Consider the following 18592-nt stretch of genomic DNA (forward strand, 5'->3'; position numbering starts at 1 on the left):
TACATTTTGCATACATATATATTAGAAAAGTAAACTAATACCGAAACTAAAATAAGGGACGGCCTTATTACAAACACCTCCTAAAGCTAAACAGCACTAGCATAGCTAGCTAGCAGAACCTGTTTCTCCAGGGGTTTTTTTTTCCAGAGCAAAGCCTTTTTACGTTCGTCTATTATATAGTTGCAATAGTTAGATTTGTAAGAAAACTCTACTTGTTTTTTTTTCAGAGGGAGAAAGAGACGAAAGAAAGAGCTTTAGTATTATGTGTAGATGGGTGAGCCACTAGCTGGCTATCGTAAACAGATAACAACAAAGGAGGCGTACTAGCCTGAACAATCCACTGGAAACGGAGGCTCGCGGCCCAAAAATGTTTCAAACCAACTCACCAAATCCCTTGCGTTTTCCATCAGCCCTTCATATAGATGCTCTTCCAGTTACCTGTACTTCCTAATTTAAACAAATCCCCTCACCTGGGGTATAACCTAGCTTTGAATTTTAGTCTAAATACTACCAAGCAGGATATCAACAAATTACTCTGCAGCCTCTGCGCATGAGCGACCGTAACCTACTTTCGTGTGATTGGTGGATCTGCAATGGAGGTCATCGACCGATGCAGACACAAAATAGACTTTGCAGAGTAACTGAATGAAAGGGGCCTTCAGAACAACTACAGATTATTAGTCGGTGTAAGTACAGTAACGTTACAGTAATTTCAATGGTTTTGTTTTGTTTATAACTAGCTCCTGACTTTCATTTGAAATTTTTCCATATAAAAAGAACTTCAAAATAAAATACACAAGTATTACATGTGAAGTAAAATAAATATTTTATTAGGATATAGTGACATTATTACATTTTCGAAGACAATCTTTCTTGTGAAAGATTTCTACAGTAGATGTAATATGTTCACACTGAACAAAATCTGAGAACCACATTCAGCAACACTTTAGCTTTTAACTTCCAAAATATATTCACTTAAGCCTGATAATGGGCATAGTTTTTTTGATATACATACAAGTATAGCAAGAAACTAAACAATATTAACCACAAACCAACTGAACTTTGCTCCAGTAATTCCAATCACAATGCTTTTCAGTAATAATACTGGCATTCTAGATTTATTCCTTTCCCTATTCCTTGAACACAAAATTTAGCAAAGCAGAACAAAACATTAAACAAAAAACAAAGAATTATTTGCTGAAGTAACAACAACAAATGGATAATGGCTGGAAGAACTGTGGCACACTCATCAAGTAGGTAAGGCTTCAGGAAGAGGGTTTATGTAATCAAGTTTAGGTTTGGCAAAGCTCTATATCATCATTAGGGCTGATGCTGAGGAGTAGATGTTGAGGGCTGCTAAAGAAAAGTTAATCATTTTTAGACATAATGGTTCACACAAGAGCGTTCACTAGCAAATGTTCAGAATCAGACATCAAACTGGGAGAAGATACCTTGGTTTTTTTTAAATATCTTTGGTCTCACAGCAACTCGTCCTCCACAACATCATCAACACTTCCTGATATAGAGGCAGCTTCTGAGGTGCAAGAAGGAAACACTCAAGTTAACCATGACTGTAACAGCAGCTTCAACTCTTTTTGTTTATCCACCATGGTACAAAAGCTTGACTGAGAGTCATAGTGACACCGTTCCTTTGTTTCACTATGTTATATTTCCTGATTTGTTAGAGATAAACTACAAATTGCACTGAATACAAGTATTTGGAGTATTAAGGGTCAAGTTAATTGATCCTAATCAAAATGTATATTGTTGTGTTCATTTCTTCTTGAGACACTTTAGAAAGTTGATTTAACAGAACTGCATTCCTGTTAATTTTCCACCACATGGGGGCATACACTACCTCTCTGTAGGTGTAAGAAGTGTCCCAAGTCAAGTATGTGATTCAATGTGGACATCACTTGGATATTCTGTTGTATTTAGAAACCTAGATAACATTTTTACTTCAACATACAATCCCAGTAACATAAGGGTATGAGGGTTACTTTATGATCGCTTAAACATAGTCACTGGCAAATCTACAGTTCCATGACCGAACTCACCTGATAAACTAATACAGGAAAGACTGAGCTCTGATGATGCTCCTATTACATCATCCTGTTGGAAGAATAAAAGTGATTAGCCGCTGTTAAACAGTCCTCCAAACTTTCAGAACAGAAGTAAGGGGATTACCTAATCTCTCAGGCATAAAGATAAATTAAAATAATAATAATAAAAAATGACAGAGTACCTTGTCGGATACAGTTGGACAGAGATTAATATACCTGACAAGCACACCCAAGAAAACTAGGATGCTAGAATTGCATACCAATAATAAGAAGCAAGATTCTTTATTATTCTTTTATTAATGTCTTCCTTCACATACAGAAGTTCATATAAACTCATCATGTGCATGAATGCCATTGTAATTCTGGACTTGACTGATGATTTCTTTTAGCTGTTCTTTTTACAAGGGTGGAATAATCATACAGCATATATATTTTATGACATTAAAAAACAAAAATTGGGTCCATCATTTGGAAATCATTTTGGATATTCTCTAATCTGCAAAAGGTAAGAATTATACATATAGTGTCAAATATAAACATACACTCTCACTAATATTTGGTTAACCGTCTCTTAGCAAGTTGTACCTCGTTTAATAGCCATCAATAAGCTTCTGGCATAATTCTGGCATTTAGTTGCTGATTTGAGTCAAAGAATTTGAAGTTAACCCTCATTTTCAACATTCAATCCAATTTGTGCAACAGTACCACTGGCACAGTGCAGTATAAAAGTACATCAGACCAAGATGAAGTCCCTGTTGCAGGAACCTACAGTGCAGCACTAAGGATCTGGATTTGATCCTGATGAGATGCATGAGGAGCCTAGTCCGGAATTACCCAGTAGTAATAGTCCAAATGGTACAGGTGGAATGGGCCCAGCCAGCTAGAAGACTAAATGGTATCAGTCTTGCAGCCATGACTCACCTGCAAATCATGGCTGCAAGTCAGGGTTGTTGTCAGTCAGTGGAGGTTAACTGAGGGAGTCTGGATTCCCAAAAATGAGAATTCCACAATCATCCAGCAGTTTTGATCTATCTCTCTGTTCAGTGTTGATTTTTCCAGGATTTTTTCCCGCTGGCTTACAGACGTCCTGTTCAAGATTAAGTATATTGATACCCTATGTTTTGTCCAGGAAGAAGTAAGAGACGCTGGAAGACACGAAAAGCAGAATGAGTAACTTACCAGCATCATCTGCAGACAGCCAAGATTGCAGCCCTCTTTTTTTCCATTCAAATCTTCATGGAAGATAACGGCATAGCCTAATCGTATAAGCTCCTCTCCAACATCCACAGCCTTTTTTACATGATATGCACATGGAAAGAGGAGACAGGGTAAAGGACAAACCAAACACAGGCTTATTAAAGTCTTATTATTAAGAAATAAAATCCTATCTAACCTTGCCCTCACTGTTGTCATAGAGCTTGACACTGGGCCATGAGGAGATTTCCGAGTGAGAGTAGCTGCACAGTTTGGCCTGCAGGGGTCTCCAAAAGGCACAATATGTCAGCCTCTCAAACTGATCCAGGGCTTCCTCAGTCCAAACCCCTCCTGCATGACAAGTTGGTGGAGGAAAGAAACTGAAATAATCAAGAATTCAAGAATAATGCACTGCAGAATACTAAAAGACCTAAGGGCGTCAGTATATCCTCTGCATTGCTTGTGCCACCGTAACATCATCGCACAGTCAGTTTTATTTATGTTCCCCAGTAAGATGAGTCTGAGTGATATAGCAAATGTAGTTTTTTCAATTATGATGGTTAAAATGGCTCTATTGTAACCATCGAGTATAAACTGACATGGTAATAATAAGCTCTCTGCAGTTTTTTTTCTCCCACATGCTATAAATGCATCACTAATCCCACCCCCCAACCACAAATTTTTCTACCTGGCACACTGCGCTGAGCATGCGTGTTTATATACTACCAAATAGGGAAAAATATGGTGACAGTGAGAGTCTCAGACAAGCAAGGAAATGAGACTGTAACTGAACAGGAGCCAGACAAGATGGTTCCAAAGAGAAACAGCACTGGATCAATCATCTGGCAGTGGTTTGGATTTCCCAAAGAGGATGTCGAACCTAAACGCGGAACGTGGTATTTAGTTCTAGTGGTAATGTGGTCACATGGCTTCACTCAAACCTGGAGCTTGTGTTTTTGGCACAGAACTTACACACCTTAAACACAGATGACAGTGTTCTTGTTCAGGAGTAATAAAGTCACAATTCTTGATTATACGTTAGCTTCTGTGAATTTTTTTACCGCTTTGCGTGGTGTGTTTTGTTGTTTAAATTCTAGAACAGGTAGCGCGATCATTATTTAGATGGTTTTGAGATGCTCTAATACCTGTGATATGACTGTTCTTGTTCCGTTTTTTTTGCAGGCACTGTCTGAACTTGGAACCGTTTTCCATTTTACCACTTTTGCTGTTTAAACTTCTTAGCACATATAGAGACAATAGTTCTGAGATGCTCTGATACCTGTGACAGTTTTTGGTCAATGGTTTTTATAGACACTAACTACACTTTTGTTTCTGTAGGTCCTCACATTTTACAGTTTTTATATGTTATAAGCACAGAGAACACCTTTTTAATTACAATTGTTTTAAATTTGACTTTTGCTTACTTTTTTTTGTTAAAGGGTTAGTGTTGACCACAGAAAGACTGTGAGAATATTGTCATTTGTGAAAAACCTCTGTGTGCAACTGATGGTTAAAAAATGGTTAAAATAAAACATATCTTTTGGCTATATCGCAACACATGATGTGTTGTGATATACAATACACGACCAGACGAAAGAAATGGCCAAAATGGTAATGCCAGTTGATGTGATATGACACAGCGTGACAGGAGGTAAGCAGTGGCCATAAAAGTGCCCTTATGTCCTCATGTACCAGCAAGTGTGTGACAAAGTGTGTATAAGTATATGTGTGTGTGTGCGTTTGGGAAAGAGTGTGTATGTAATGCTGGGCATACACTGTGCGATTTTTGGCTCATTTTGAGCCGATTTTTCAGTCGTGCGACCGTTTTGGTGATTGGTCCGAGTTTCACCTTCATCGTGTGTCGTGTAGTATACATGGGGTAACGAGAAGCAATTAACACCTCAGGAGCAGCTCCCGATCATCAATCGCTTGGTCGTAAGAAAATCAAACCTGTTTGAAATCCTGTCAGCCGTCGTGAGGGTGTCACCGCAGCCTCTCACACTGCGCACGCGCAAACACAGAAATGAAAGTGAAAAGATGGAGCAGCACGGCAGTGCAGCGTGTGATCTGGACACAAGTGATGGAGGCACAACTTGTAGAACTTTGGCTCATCCGAGCCTTTTCGATGTGGCCTCACAAAATTATCACGACCACAACATCCGTGAAAATAATTGGATGGACACTGCTGCTCAATCACAGCTGCCTGATCAACGTTTTTCATTAGCAATTTAGCAAAGTTGATGGTGGTGGTGTGCGTGTCTGTGTGACTGAAAGACAGAGAGAGAGAGAGAGTGAGAGCGACAGATTTTCTATTATAACCTTCATGTTATGGAGGCACAGTCTGAGCACTCAGGTCGCATCAGAGCATCGGGTCATATGGTGAGACCCGATGCTCTGATGCATCGTGACCAACAAACTTCTAACCCCTGCGAGTCAATCGTGCAGTTTGAGCAGAAGCTGAATAACGCAACTGAAAAAAATCACACAGTGTCTGCCCAGATTAAGAGAGAGGAGCAAGAGTGTGTAAGAGAGAGGAACAGGGAGTGAAAGGGTAAGAGACAGTGAGTAAATGAGCAAGTGAGAGAGAGAGAGAAAGACAGTCATTGTTAAGATGAGAGCTTTACCTTTTGGCTTCACTCCTGCTAAGCTGCACTCAATAGCTTGAAATGGTAAACTGAGGAAGTCGCTCCTGAAAATTGCAGCATATGCAAAAGCTGTTAATAAGTCGTGTCCTTTTTTTATCCATATTACATCCAACATTATACAGTGTGCAGTAGCAGTATGTCACATCAAGTTCTTCGAAAGTTCGATGAAGAAGTGTACAAAGCAACACTCACTGCATGAGCTAACATAGAAATGCAGAATTTAAAATTGTGTGCTCTTCAAAATCAGTAACTCACCAGCCTCCTCCGAAGACAGCCAGAAACATTTGTCTCATGCTGATATGATGGTCACAAACAACAAAACTGCTCTTGTGCAAGGTTATCTTGTTTCTTTGTAATACTTCAATAAAAGCATTGCTGATTGTAACCAATTTCAAAGTAACGTGTTACTCTTATCATTATAATCATCACATTTGTCTGTAAAGCAGTATTATTTTTGCATTCTTGTACTAAATCCCTTGATCACGCTAAAACTACTAATCAATTTATTTTGTTTTTACTTGCAAGTGAAAACGAAATAGTTTGATAATTGTAAAATTCATAATAATCATAATAATTTAAGACTCCCATCCTGCATTTAGTCTGCTGTTCTGGAGTTACACCTTCTAATTTTAATGCTGTGGTGTTTCCCATCTCAGATCACAAGCTTGTATTGTTTGACATTATCAAAATCTCACCTACAGCTGTCATGTCCTTTTGGAATCTCAAGTGTTAATCCCCTCATTAGTTTATTATCCATTCATATTATCCTCACTGCTGACCTGCTACATCACTACAATGATAATTTATCCTGTGGCGGCTCCACTCTTAACACTCTTAACAAAATCAAGCCTGCAGAAACCACTTCTCATCATACTTCCACGACACAGTGCACAGCATTCCTGGACTTCTCCAACAAAACAAACATATCCTACAACTGAATTCTTCAAGGTTATCATTCTTTCAGCTATCTTAAGTGGAAAACATTACCAAACTCATGATGTCCAAAACTTCTGCGTGTTCACTGGACCCCCTTCCAACTGCCTTGGTCAAAGACTCCATTCCTACCCCGTCTCCAATTATAACTCCCATACATCATTTTACACTGCTGCTGTCCCCGTGTCCCTCAAGACAGTCTCTAACATCCCCATTCTTAAAAAAACCTGGTCTAGACTCCAAAAGTCTTAACAACTACAATGGTGTGAAAAAGTATTTGCCTCTTCCTGATTTCCTATCTATTTGTATGTTTGTCACATTTTAATGTTTCAGATAATCAAACAAATTTTAATATTAGTCAAAGATAACACAAGTAAACACAAAATACAATTTCTAAATGAAGGTATTTATTATTAAGGTGAAAAGGGGGGAGGGGGATCCAAGCCTACATGGCCCTGTGTGGACAAAGTGATCACTTGCCCAGTTATAAAATAAATTACCTGTGGTATGTCATATCTTCAGGAAGCTTCTGTAGCTTCACCCAGGCCCGATTACCACCTGATTACCAAGGATCGCCACCCTTAGCAGCAACAACTGCAATAAAGTGTTTGCGATAACTGGCAATGAGTGTTTTACAGCGCTTTGGAGGAGTTTTGGCCCACTCATCTTTGCAGAATGGTAATTTGTACAATGACAAGACACTTTATTGTTGGTTTATGTGGAATAGATGTAGTAGACCTATTGCATAATTTCAAGAATTAGATTTTTCAGGGACTTTTCCACCACTATATGATCACATGACCTGCTCTAAAAAAAAAAAGAGGCTGGAGAATAATGTGAAAGAAATGTGTTAAGTCTAACTGTTGAATGTTGTCATTGTGTTTCTTAAATTTGTAAAGTCTTAGTTCAAGCAGTAGGATCAAAGCCATTCCTTTGATCCTGACCACTAGGCCTGGGTATCGTCACTCATTTCTAGAATCGATTCAATTCCGATTCACAAGGTCCCGAATCGATTCGATCCACGATTCGATTTAATTCGATTCGATTCAATTCGATTTGAATCTAGGAAATTTTGACAGTCAGAAATATTATAATTCAGATCAGTACATTTACATATTTTTGTATCTATAAAAAGGAAGCTGACACACGCGAGACTTTTTCAAAGGTGTGAGCATCACAGCAGATGCCTTTGTGTCAAAGTAGCTGAGGATAAAACACATTTAAACATGAAGGCGATTTTCCTGGCCTGGGATTTTATAAAAATATTCTGCAGTACATCAAAAACGAAAGAAAACCATTAATCAACACATGAACATTACCTCTGAAGTTACAGCGGTTTTATTAGAGACACAGCGTTTTGCATTTTGCATAATTTTAAAAAGTTTAAATTTGTTCAGTGTTGAACGGCAGAAATTAGGTTTTCTTTCGGAAGTATATCAAACGAAAAAAAATGTCGGCCGACAGCGCTGTAAACTTGTGCGTAACAAGAAAGCGAATAACGAAGAAAACTGATTTTTAGACGGGAAACTGCTCTTGAAGTACAGAGAGAGAGAGAGAGAGGGAGAGAGAGAGCTGTGCATCGTGGTCGAAGCAAAACCGTAAAAGTCAGAGTGAATCCATGTGAAGTGTACTTTGGATTTTCTTTTGCTGCTGGTTCGGTCAATATTGTTTGGAGAGAGATCAAACTAACAGCTTTAGAATCGGCTCATAAAGGGCGTGAACACAAAGCGCGGACCTGCCGACAGATCAGAGTCAGCAAGCTGTCGGCTTTCAGCCCCGACTGTGAGAAAGGCGACATCTAACTGATTCTGATCCGCGGGTCGCGCTGTGTGTTTAAGTCTATGTGCAGAATCCGTGTACCTGCTCTCATTTACTGTCTTAGCTGTTTGGTGGTTGTTGAAATTTTGTGAGATTTCACCTGAGATTCTGGCATTTCGGGCAAAATAAATTTATATTAAAAAATCGATTCAGGATTTTAATGAATCGATTTTACGTTATCCAAGCCAGAATCGATTTTAATCGATAAATCGATTATAAAAACCCACCCCTACTGACCACCTCTCCAGCCACTCTGTGCTGGGGGAGGTTTTATTGTAGATACATCTTATCTGACAGATCTGTTTCTTGTGTTGTAAGCTTCCTGCTTCTATGACCCTTTTGGTCAGCAGGAGGTCACACAAACGCACCCCATGACAGTGCCTTGTCTTTGTAACCAAGGGGGGGTTTTATGGTGGGAGGTTCTTTTGCTGTGATGTGTATTGTAACTGTCCTGTCAATAAAAAGGCTACGAGGACAGCTACTCTTTGAAGGATTTGGGCTAGAGACAGGTGAGGAGCGTGAGCTCCAAGAGCTGGTTCTGACCAAAGCTTCCCTCGTTAGCGAGTAAAAAGCCGGTTGAAGATGTTCTGTCTTGTTTTTCCGTTCTTCATGAGGAATAAGTCTCTAAACTAGCGGGGCTTGTGGAAACACAGACCCAACAAAATGTCTTTTTCTTTCTTTAATGCCCAAACCTTTTGCCCTACATGTAAAATATATACACCAAGACATAACCATCTTGTCCTCTTTCATTCAGTGTCATTGTCTCTGAGATTTGGATCTTATTGGATTTACTTATTGGATTTGCCATTGATGTGCAGCCTCCTCCATCTCCCTCTCCTGTAGAGAACAACGTTACAACATCTCCCAAAATTCAGCTGAAAACCATGGCTGCAATCACAGCATTGTAAGATGGCGAAAGATGTAACCTTAGGCCCCCACCTCGATTCAGAGATGGCCTTTCCCTTTTCACGTAAATGGCCTTCTTGACTCTGTGCTCAAACCAGCGTTCCTCCCTGTCCAAGATGTTACATCCTCATCCTTGAAAGAGTGTCCACTGGCCTGTAGGTGTGAATAGACTGCAGAGTCTTGGCCGACGAGGCAGCTCTTCTGTGTTGTGCCATCCGCTTCGCCAGAGGTTGTTTGGTTTCCCCGATGTATAAATCCTGGCAATCCTCCTGGCACTTAACAGTGTACACTATGTTACTCTGTCTGTGTCGGGGGACCCGATCCTTGGGGTGGACCAGTTTTTGGCGCAGCGTGTTTTGGGGTTTAAAAGCCAAAGAGACACAGTGTTTAGAAAAAAATGCATCTCAACTGCTCTGATACTCCTGACACATATGGGATCACTACAGGTTTTTGCTTGGGCAGCGGTTGTCCTGGCCATTGATCAGTGGTCTTTGATCAGTGGGTTTTGGTCAGTGGTTGTAGATCAATGGTTATGAGAATTTGCATAATTAAGATTAAGGAACTGACTTCCCAGCCCTTTGTTCCTTCAGTGGGCTGGTTTCAGTCATTATGCAAATGTACTGTTTATAAGATTGGGGAAACCTGCAGTCAGCTGAGACTGAAGAAGTCACTTGGATGAGTGATGAAACGTTTCTCCCACAAAACGCTACGTCCAGATGAACAGAATCAACTTTTTGGAGATTTACTTTCCTGGATGATTGAAAATGCATCAAGGAGAAACAGCAAGTATACAGAATGAAATGGAACGGGCCCTCTGCGACGCTACAGATTAACAGCCTTAGAAAAAGATCATGAGACTCTAAAGAAAGATTACAACAAACTACACGACAAACGCCTGGATTTAGAAAACAGAAGCCGCAGAAAAAATCTGCATGTGGTGGGCATTAATGAGGGGGGAAACCCCAGCCATTTCATGGCAGAGTTTTTCTCAGAAGTGCTCGCGAAAGAAAACGGTGATTCATTTACTATAACAAACCGAGCCCACAGGACCCTCGCCCCGAAACTACGGACAGGAGAGCGCCCAAGAGCCATGATAAGGGCAAGGGATAGATTCTGCAACTGTCCAGGGGAAAAGGCTGCCTCTTCTACAAAGGATCACCTGTACACATCTTCCCTGACATGAACCCCGAGGTCAGCAAACTTCGTGCGACATTTAACCCCGTGAAAGGGAAACTGCGGAATGCTGGCATCCTGTACAGTACTACTATCCCGCGAAGCTGATTATAACAGTGAACAACACCAAGCACTCATTCACAGATCCGCGTGAAGCAGAGAAGTTCGTCAGTATCCACATCCAGAGCCCAGCCACATCTACTGACAAGGAGGGATAGTTGGTGCCATCTCTACAAACAACATGACCCAGGAGGGAATAGTATATAATAATAGACAATCTTAAGGAGTTTAGTGGTAAGTCTGATGTCTACAGCCCATAAAAAGCTGGACAAAAATTGTTTTTCTTTTCTTTTCTTTTCCATTTGCAGCTCAGTTTCGCTGCAAATAAAGAAGGGGTTCAGGTTTGAGTTCAAGGGGATGTTCTTTAGTTTAGTTCAAGAAAGTTGTGAATTTCAGAGGCTCACATCTAGAAAGGTCAGAGTAAGATCCATTAACCAATCACTAGCAGTTAGTAACTATTGGCACCTCTACTGAAGGAATGCCACAAAATCTTGTCAATTTTGTAACATGGAACTGTAGGGGACTCAGAGGACCAGTGAAACGATAAAACATTTTAGCTCACTTAACCTCCTAGAACCTGGTGTCCACATATGTGGACATCACATTTTGGGTTGTCTAGACCTAAAAACACAAATTTTTCTCTACAAGGGCTTGATATCCACTTACGAGGACATTCTACTGCCACTGTTCTATCAAAAATTTAAAATGAATATCCTCATACAGTATGTGGATCTCATTTTTCTCAGAAAAAAAAATCAGGTAAAAAAAAAAAAAAAGAAGAAAATCTGGCAATTCTTTGTTTTTACATTCATGAGGTGCCAATATGCCCAAATATCAAAGAGAAATTAAAAATGCATGCCATGGAAGAGTTCAGGTCTCAGGAGGCTAAAAAAAAGTAAATGCGGATTTAATATTTTTGCAAGAAACGCATCTTAAAAGTACAAGACCACAACAGATTACGTTGCAAATGGATAGAACAAATATTTCACTCGTTTAATGCAGGAAGCAGAGTCACAGCTATACTAATCCAAAAAACAGAACCATTTACTGCAGCAAAAATATTACCAGACGCTCAAGGTAGATATATTATTGTAACTGGCAAAGTTTATGGTCATTTAGTTACATTAGTAAACATTTACGCTCCAAATATTGGAGCGTAAATAGAAGTCTGGGCTCGGGAGAACCTGAGTGCCCTGGAGGGACTTTCCCTGCCGGATACACGATGGACGGGTGGCAGAGGATCGTGTGCCTGGCAGGACTGTCGATCGAGGACGCTGAAGATATCTACCTATTCGGAACCATGATAACAGGGTTCTTGCTGATCGGAGCTGGCTTGGCCCTGGCTTATCGGAGAATTAAGAGAGCGGAACCGGCTGTTCAAACCCCCACAAGGCTTGGAACGACAGGTGCGACTTCTCAGAAAGGGCTCACTGAAGGCAGCATGGTTAAGAGCTTGGAGGCGCTTACGACTGCAGTGAATGCTCAGAATAACACCTTTGAGCGTATGTATGTTGGATTACATCAGGAAAGAATCAACTCAGAACAACATCTCTGGGCGGAGCTGGATTACACCTCGGATCAGTTGGCTGCGGTCGTGAGGTCTCAGAATCTGCTATGTGAGCAAAAAGAGTGACAAGACCACAGAATCGACGGCTAATAACATCACGGAGAAGCTCGCAGCTATTAACGGGAGACTGAGAGACCAGTGTCGGAGTGTTAAAAACAGCTTGAAATTCTCAATTACCATCATAATGCGGCTACCCCTTCGGCGCCAGCTGTGGGATCAAGGCCAAGGCTCAAGGCTGGAGCCGAACAAAAACTCCTTGATAACGACTGTGTTGAGTCTGTTCCTTCCCATTCCCTACAAGGCCACCTGGGTTGGCTGGAAGACTGTTTACTTAGCCTGGCAGGGCGAAGGACACTGTCTCAGCTGAACTATGGACACGCACACACATACATATACTGATACTGATAAGCACTCACTGACGCATCACCCTCCCTATGTATCCCTATTGTGATTAATAAAGCCTTTTTTAATAAATTAGTCTCCTTAATATCCTATTTCATATGGAACAGAAAGAACCCAAGAATCAAGAAGAGTAGAGACCGACATGTCAGGGAGGGATGGGGTTGCCATGCATCCGTCTTTATTATTGGTAAGGTAATGTTCGCTCCATGTCGTTTTGGTTGAGCACTCGGGGGGCCGAGTGCTCAACTTGCACAGTAATGACTTCTTCAAATACTTACAGATCAGAAGCTCTGTAAGGAGTAATTTTCTATCCTTTCCAGATCAACCCCCAGACTCTATCTTAGATAACTTATTCCAGTTCGATCCACTCAAAAAAGGACTAATAACAAAAATTCACAATGCATGGTCACAACTGGATGGAACTACCACGCTTGATCATCTGAAAGAGGCCTGGCAGAATGACCTTGGTATGAGAATCACAGATAGTCAATGGACAAAAGCCCAAGAAAATGTAAACTCTTCCTCTGTTTGTATTCATCATGGACTCTTACAGTTTAAAGTGCTACATAGACTCCATTTATCAAAGTTGAAAGTGTCAAAAATGTTCCCCAATGTAAACTTGTCCTGCGAAAGATGTAAACAGCAACCTGCTTCACTGGCGCATATGTTTTGGAATTGTCCCTGTAAAGCAACATATTGGAATAATGTCTTTCAAACCTTGTCTAAGATTCTAAAACAAACACTGAAGCCAGACCCAATCTGTGCTTTATTTGGAGTGAAGCCAGTTGTTGTAGATTTGTCAGCCACCCAAAATAATGTAATACGTTTTGTGACACTGCTAGCACACAGTTTAATTTTACTAAACTGGAAGCAAAAAGTGCCTCCTACCAAATCAGCGTTAATACAAGATATAATGAAACATTTGCAGCTGGAAAGAATTAAACTCCTACTAAGGGGGAATTTGGAATAATTCTATTCAACCTGGCAGCCTTTTATAGATCAATACAGCACAGATATAAACAATCACTGAGCCTCATTGGTAGTCCGATAAATAACATCCTCTGTCCAACTTTCTTTTGTTGTTTGTTGTATTTTATTCTGTTCAACTTTTACCGTATATATGTAATCAGTTATATTTGAATCTTTGTCATCTTTATGGAAAAGGAAAACTGGGAAACCAAATAAAGAGATTTGAAAAAAAAATGCAAAAAAAGGTGAAAATTGAAAAATTGAAAATCGTTTTTGTTTTGTTTTTTAACATATATTTCTAGTTAGAGAAATTTAAGAGGTTTATCCCTCAAAACTCATCCCTGAGTTCCTGCCCCAAGTGGAGGAGTTCAAGTATCTCGGGGTCTTGTTCGCGAGTGATGGGAGAAGGGAGCCAGAGATCGACAGACGGATTGGGGCTGCAGCTGCAGTAATGCAGACGCTGCACCGGTCCGTGGTGGTGAAGAGGGAGCTGAGTGTAAAAGCGAAGCTCTCAATTTACCGGTCGATCTACGTCCCTACCCTCAGCTATGGCCACGAGCTGTGGGTAGTGACCGAAAGAACGAGATCGCGGATACAAGCGGCAGAAATGAGCTTCCTCCGAAGGGTGGCTGGCCTCTCCCTTAGAGATAGGGTGAGAAGTTCGGCCATCCGGGAGGGGCTCAGGTAGAGCAGCTGCTGCTCCACATCGAAAGGAGCCAGCTGAGGTGGTTCGGGCATCTGACAAGGATGCCCCCTCGGCGCCTCCTGGGTGAGGTGTTCCAGGCATGTCCCACCGGGAGGAGGTCCCGGGGCAGACCCAGGACACGCTGGAGAGATTATATCTCTCGGCTGGCCTGGGAACGCCTTGGTATTCCCCCGGATAAGCTGGAGGAGGTGGCTGGGGAGAGGGAGGTCTGGGCCTCTTTGCTTAGGCTGCTGCCCCCGCGACTCGGCCCCGGACAAAGCGGATGAAGATGGATGGATGGATGGATCCCTCAAAACTTTAAATACAAAAAAGTTGCACAAAATAGTTTCCAACAACAGGAAATTTATTTTGAGTGTCTTCATAGTTTTATTTTTGAGACACACCAATTTTTATATACTGCAGGAAAAACAAAAATAAATATTAGAATGCAAATTTGCAAAAAAACAGCATGTGAATCAAAATAAACTATTTTCAGCAGTGCAATTTAAGTTCTAAGCATCCCAGAAACTATACAGAAAAGCATAAAGTCAAACATGACTTTTAAAAACACCAATGACAAAATGACGTCACTTCCGGTTTCGGCCAGGTAATGGCGGACATGCGATAGTTCGCGCTGACGTCTATTCCAAGGTAGGAAGTGTTATGAACAGCTGATCAGATCGTCAAAGCGTGTTTCTGGAATATTATGTTTTTGTTGCTGCAAGTGCTTTTTATGCAGTTTTTGCAAAGCTATATGTGGAAGGAAACCGTGACCTAGGACAAGCTGATGGCATAAGATGTAAGTACAACTCCTCCAGTTTCATATGCAAAAAAAAATTATTGCACTAGCTTACGTGGTTGCAGTTCTACAGGGATTTAAAAATAGTTACGCAAAACAGAGCGTGCCCGTTTTGACCAGTTTTAAAGGGTTTAGAAAAAATAAAGTAACATAGAGAAACAGTATGTGTGCAGAAAAATAAATAAATAAATAAAATACTCTGGAGGAGTCACACAAAGCCTGCTTGGTTGGGGGATATAAATTTGATCCATTTATCCCAAATTTGGTAAAACTTGTCTTTCTGGATTCTAAGAGAGTACATCAATTTTTCCATTCTAAAATTTCAAGAATAGTTTCATACCAATCATCTAATGTTGGTGGGACTCGGTTCATCCACCTTCTTGTAATAGATTTTTTGCTAGCAGCTAGAAGAGCCTGCAGCAGCTTTATATCCATCCTCCGTTCTAGAATTATAACATGACCCACGTATAAATTTACAAAGTCAAACGGAAACTGTACCTCAGTGTTTTATGAATCCCACTCCAGTACAGGTACCGCCTGGGACAGTCCCAAAACACGTAATAATGGTTTGCCTCCACTGAACCACACTGCCTCCAACACTCTGAATTCGTATTGCTAAATTTACCCTGGACTAGAATCTTAAAGTATCTTATGATATTTTTCCAGCAATGTTCTCTCCATTCTAATGAATTAGTGGAGGACCACTGTGAGCAACATATTTCTTCCCAATCTTTTTCCAAAATGCTAATTCCAGCTTCACTCTCCCACTTTTCCTTTATATATAGAATACTGTCTTTCTTGCATAGAGTAGTGCATTGTATAACCTTGAAATAGATGTATTTATAGTTGAACTATGGGCAAGTTTCAGGATTTTGAGAAAGTTAGTTTCATTCTACGTTAAATTTATAATTTTCCATTGTTTATTGAAGGAATCTCGCATTTGAAGGAACCAAAGGTTACTTTTTCACGTTTACTTAAGGAAAGAAGACGACTCAGTAAAAGAAAGAAACCAAAGAAACCAGACTATACTCCAAACACATTACACCACACAGTAATGTGTTCGGAGTCCAAACACGCTAAAGGTTATGTATTCTTAAAATCTAAAAACTTGGTATGGATATCGCTAGCTGTCTTAACCACCATCACTCACTCCCACAGCTTTTCCCTCTCCTCAGCAACCAAATACTACTGTATATTAGTACAGTCACGTCTTCCTCTTTTATCCTGAATTCACCTACCTCATCCTGCGGAGGCTGCTCCTTGGGAGTTCCCCATTGTCCCCAAAGTCAACGTAATAAAGGTCCACCAGTCCAGAGCCTAGGACTCCCAGCACCCTTGCCCTGTTCCATGTGCCATGGTCTCTGTATGGAGCAGCCACAATGTCCCCTACAACAATGGTTTCTACTCGCTGATCCTACAGATCAGAAAAGCAGATGAGTTCAAACACAAATCAGACACTGGGTTGCAGAAGGTGCTGCAGGGATAGAGGTGCCCCTATGGGCTGTGTGAGCTTATTGTTAACATACTTTTTATTCACACGCAGGATCTCAGATATTTTTCTACATCTACTCGATGAATAGTTGCAGGCCTGCTTCTTATCATCAGAGCCTGGCTTTTAGCGTTCTCTAAATCACATTTTAAATGCCATTACTACAAGTTACCCAGCTTTCTGAACTGTTGTAAGATCTGCAGCACATAATCAAGACTCTTAAAAAAAGTCAGTTCTACCAGGGTAAAGAAAAAAAACACTGGCAACCGTCAGTATTACCTGTCAGCCTCCTGGTAGGCACACCGACAGCATCAATTTCAAAATCCTATATCACTGCATTCCCGAGTTATCGCTGAGAAATCACTGATGGTAACAGATTCTAACCCATCCAAGACTTTTGTAGATTCACCTATAGTATCAATTTAAAAAAGGGAAAATACTTGGATCTTTGCAGTTTCAAGTGTGTGGAAGTATATCGGAACTCTCAACTCTCATTCTGGCCCACAAGGGACTCTTGTGGAACAAGAGAGACACAAGGAGAGCAAGATATGTCCTTACTGTAGAGTTTCCATTGTTGTAGAAGTGGTTCATCTCCTCTGTTAGTTTGTCCAGCTGAATGGATCGAACCCCCAGGATCTGAATCCAGAAGTGGTTTGGGTTCTCTGATGCAGAAACATACACCTCAAGGTGTTCGTCAGGCTGGAAGCTCAAGTCTGGGCTTGCAACTGGAAAACACAGAGAAAATATGAAATTACTACACTTAAAGACACATTACATGGCTGCTCTGGGGTGACTGAAATCTGAACTCACTTTCAAACTTGGACACTTCAGAGAAGGTCTTAGTAGTTGTACTGCCCTCCTTCTTGCTGGCTGTTTTGATTTTTGACTCTCCCACCTGGTCAAAAAATGTTTCTGGTTCTCCTGTGGTCCCGTTGGCAAAGACAAGCGCATTCTCCTCTATGTGGGAGAAGGGACTGTTGTTGTTCAAGAACAATAGAGGTTCAGTCTCTGTGTCGTTTGACTTCTGACTCACGACATTATGGCCACGTTTCTGGCGCCGGGCTGATGACTGTGAGATTGTTGTCCTCACCATCATGTCCTCGGTGACTTTTTCTAGAATCATATCCTTTGAACAGGTTTCAAAAGCAGGAGTTAGATGTCCCCTCAACTAAAATTAAAGGATGTGGTACACACAGGAGATCCAAATTAAGGCACTGTGCGTTACCTGTGCCTTTTTCACCTCCTGCCTGGTCCCTGTAATCGTCACCATGCCCTTTGCCCGTACACCGTGTGCTGGCTCTTTGGAACACGCCACTTTGGCTCCTGTAGTTCGGGTGATCTGTTTCAAACTCTCTCCACCACGGCCTGCAATACACAGATAATCATGTTCTCCTAACAATTATTGCAAATAGGGGTGAGATAAAATGGGGACTTTTTTCTTAAACTGACATAAGGCTGAGTGAATACTTATCACAGGGTTCGAATGTTAGCCATTAAAACCTCATACATAAAGATAACTCAGATAAAGAGAAATATGATTAATGGTAAATTCACTTTTATTTATATAGCGCCAAATCACAACAACAGTAACCTCAAGGCACTTTATATTGTAAGGTAGACCCTACAATAATACATACAGAGAAATTCACTTTTCACACAAATTTAGTATAAGACTTTCTGGTTATGTTTACAAAGCTCACAGTGCAAAGAAGCCAAGGGACCATTTTCCGAATAAACTCTACACAAACAGTTTTTTTTTTTGTTGTTTTGTTTTTTTGCAATCCAAGAACTACAGGGAGTGCAGAATTATTAGGCAAATGAGTATTTTGTCCACATCATCCTCTTCATGCATGTTGTCTTACTCCAAGCTGTATAGGCTCGAAAGCCTA

At 40.7% G+C, this 18592-nt stretch overlaps 2 protein-coding genes across 5 annotated transcripts in view; both read right to left on the reverse strand.

Moving 5' to 3' along the window:
• The window catches only part of mbtd1 (mbt domain containing 1), a 35643-nt gene extending 35101 nt beyond the window's left edge, over positions 1-542 (reverse strand). The window contains exon 1 of the mRNA XM_005749508.2: positions 387-542. Within this exon, the coding sequence (XP_005749565.1) occupies positions 387-407 (21 nt within the window). The 5' untranslated portion in view covers positions 408-542. The remainder of the gene's footprint in view (positions 1-386) is intronic.
• A 273-nt stretch (positions 543-815) lies between these two features.
• The window catches only part of tdrkh (tudor and KH domain containing), a 27863-nt gene continuing 10086 nt past the window's right edge, over positions 816-18592 (reverse strand). For 2 of the 4 annotated variants that reach the window (XM_005749511.1, XM_005749512.1), the window contains exons 5-12: positions 17929-18068; positions 17514-17829; positions 17262-17428; positions 16453-16628; positions 5882-5946; positions 3457-3608; positions 3243-3353; positions 2120-3150 (exon numbers count right to left, since the gene is read on the reverse strand). In XM_005749511.1, coding sequence (XP_005749568.1) covers positions 3031-3150; positions 3243-3353; positions 3457-3608; positions 5882-5946; positions 16453-16628; positions 17262-17428; positions 17514-17829; positions 17929-18068 — 1247 coding nt within the window. In that variant the 3' untranslated portion in view covers positions 2120-3030. The other 2 variants (XM_005749514.1, XM_005749513.1) reach the window with 2 other exon arrangements.

This window comes from Pundamilia nyererei, unplaced genomic scaffold, assembly GCF_000239375.1.
Source record: "Pundamilia nyererei isolate P.nyererei 1_Seehausen unplaced genomic scaffold, PunNye1.0 scaffold00248, whole genome shotgun sequence".
Classification (NCBI taxonomy): Eukaryota; Metazoa; Chordata; class Actinopteri; order Cichliformes; family Cichlidae; genus Pundamilia; species Pundamilia nyererei.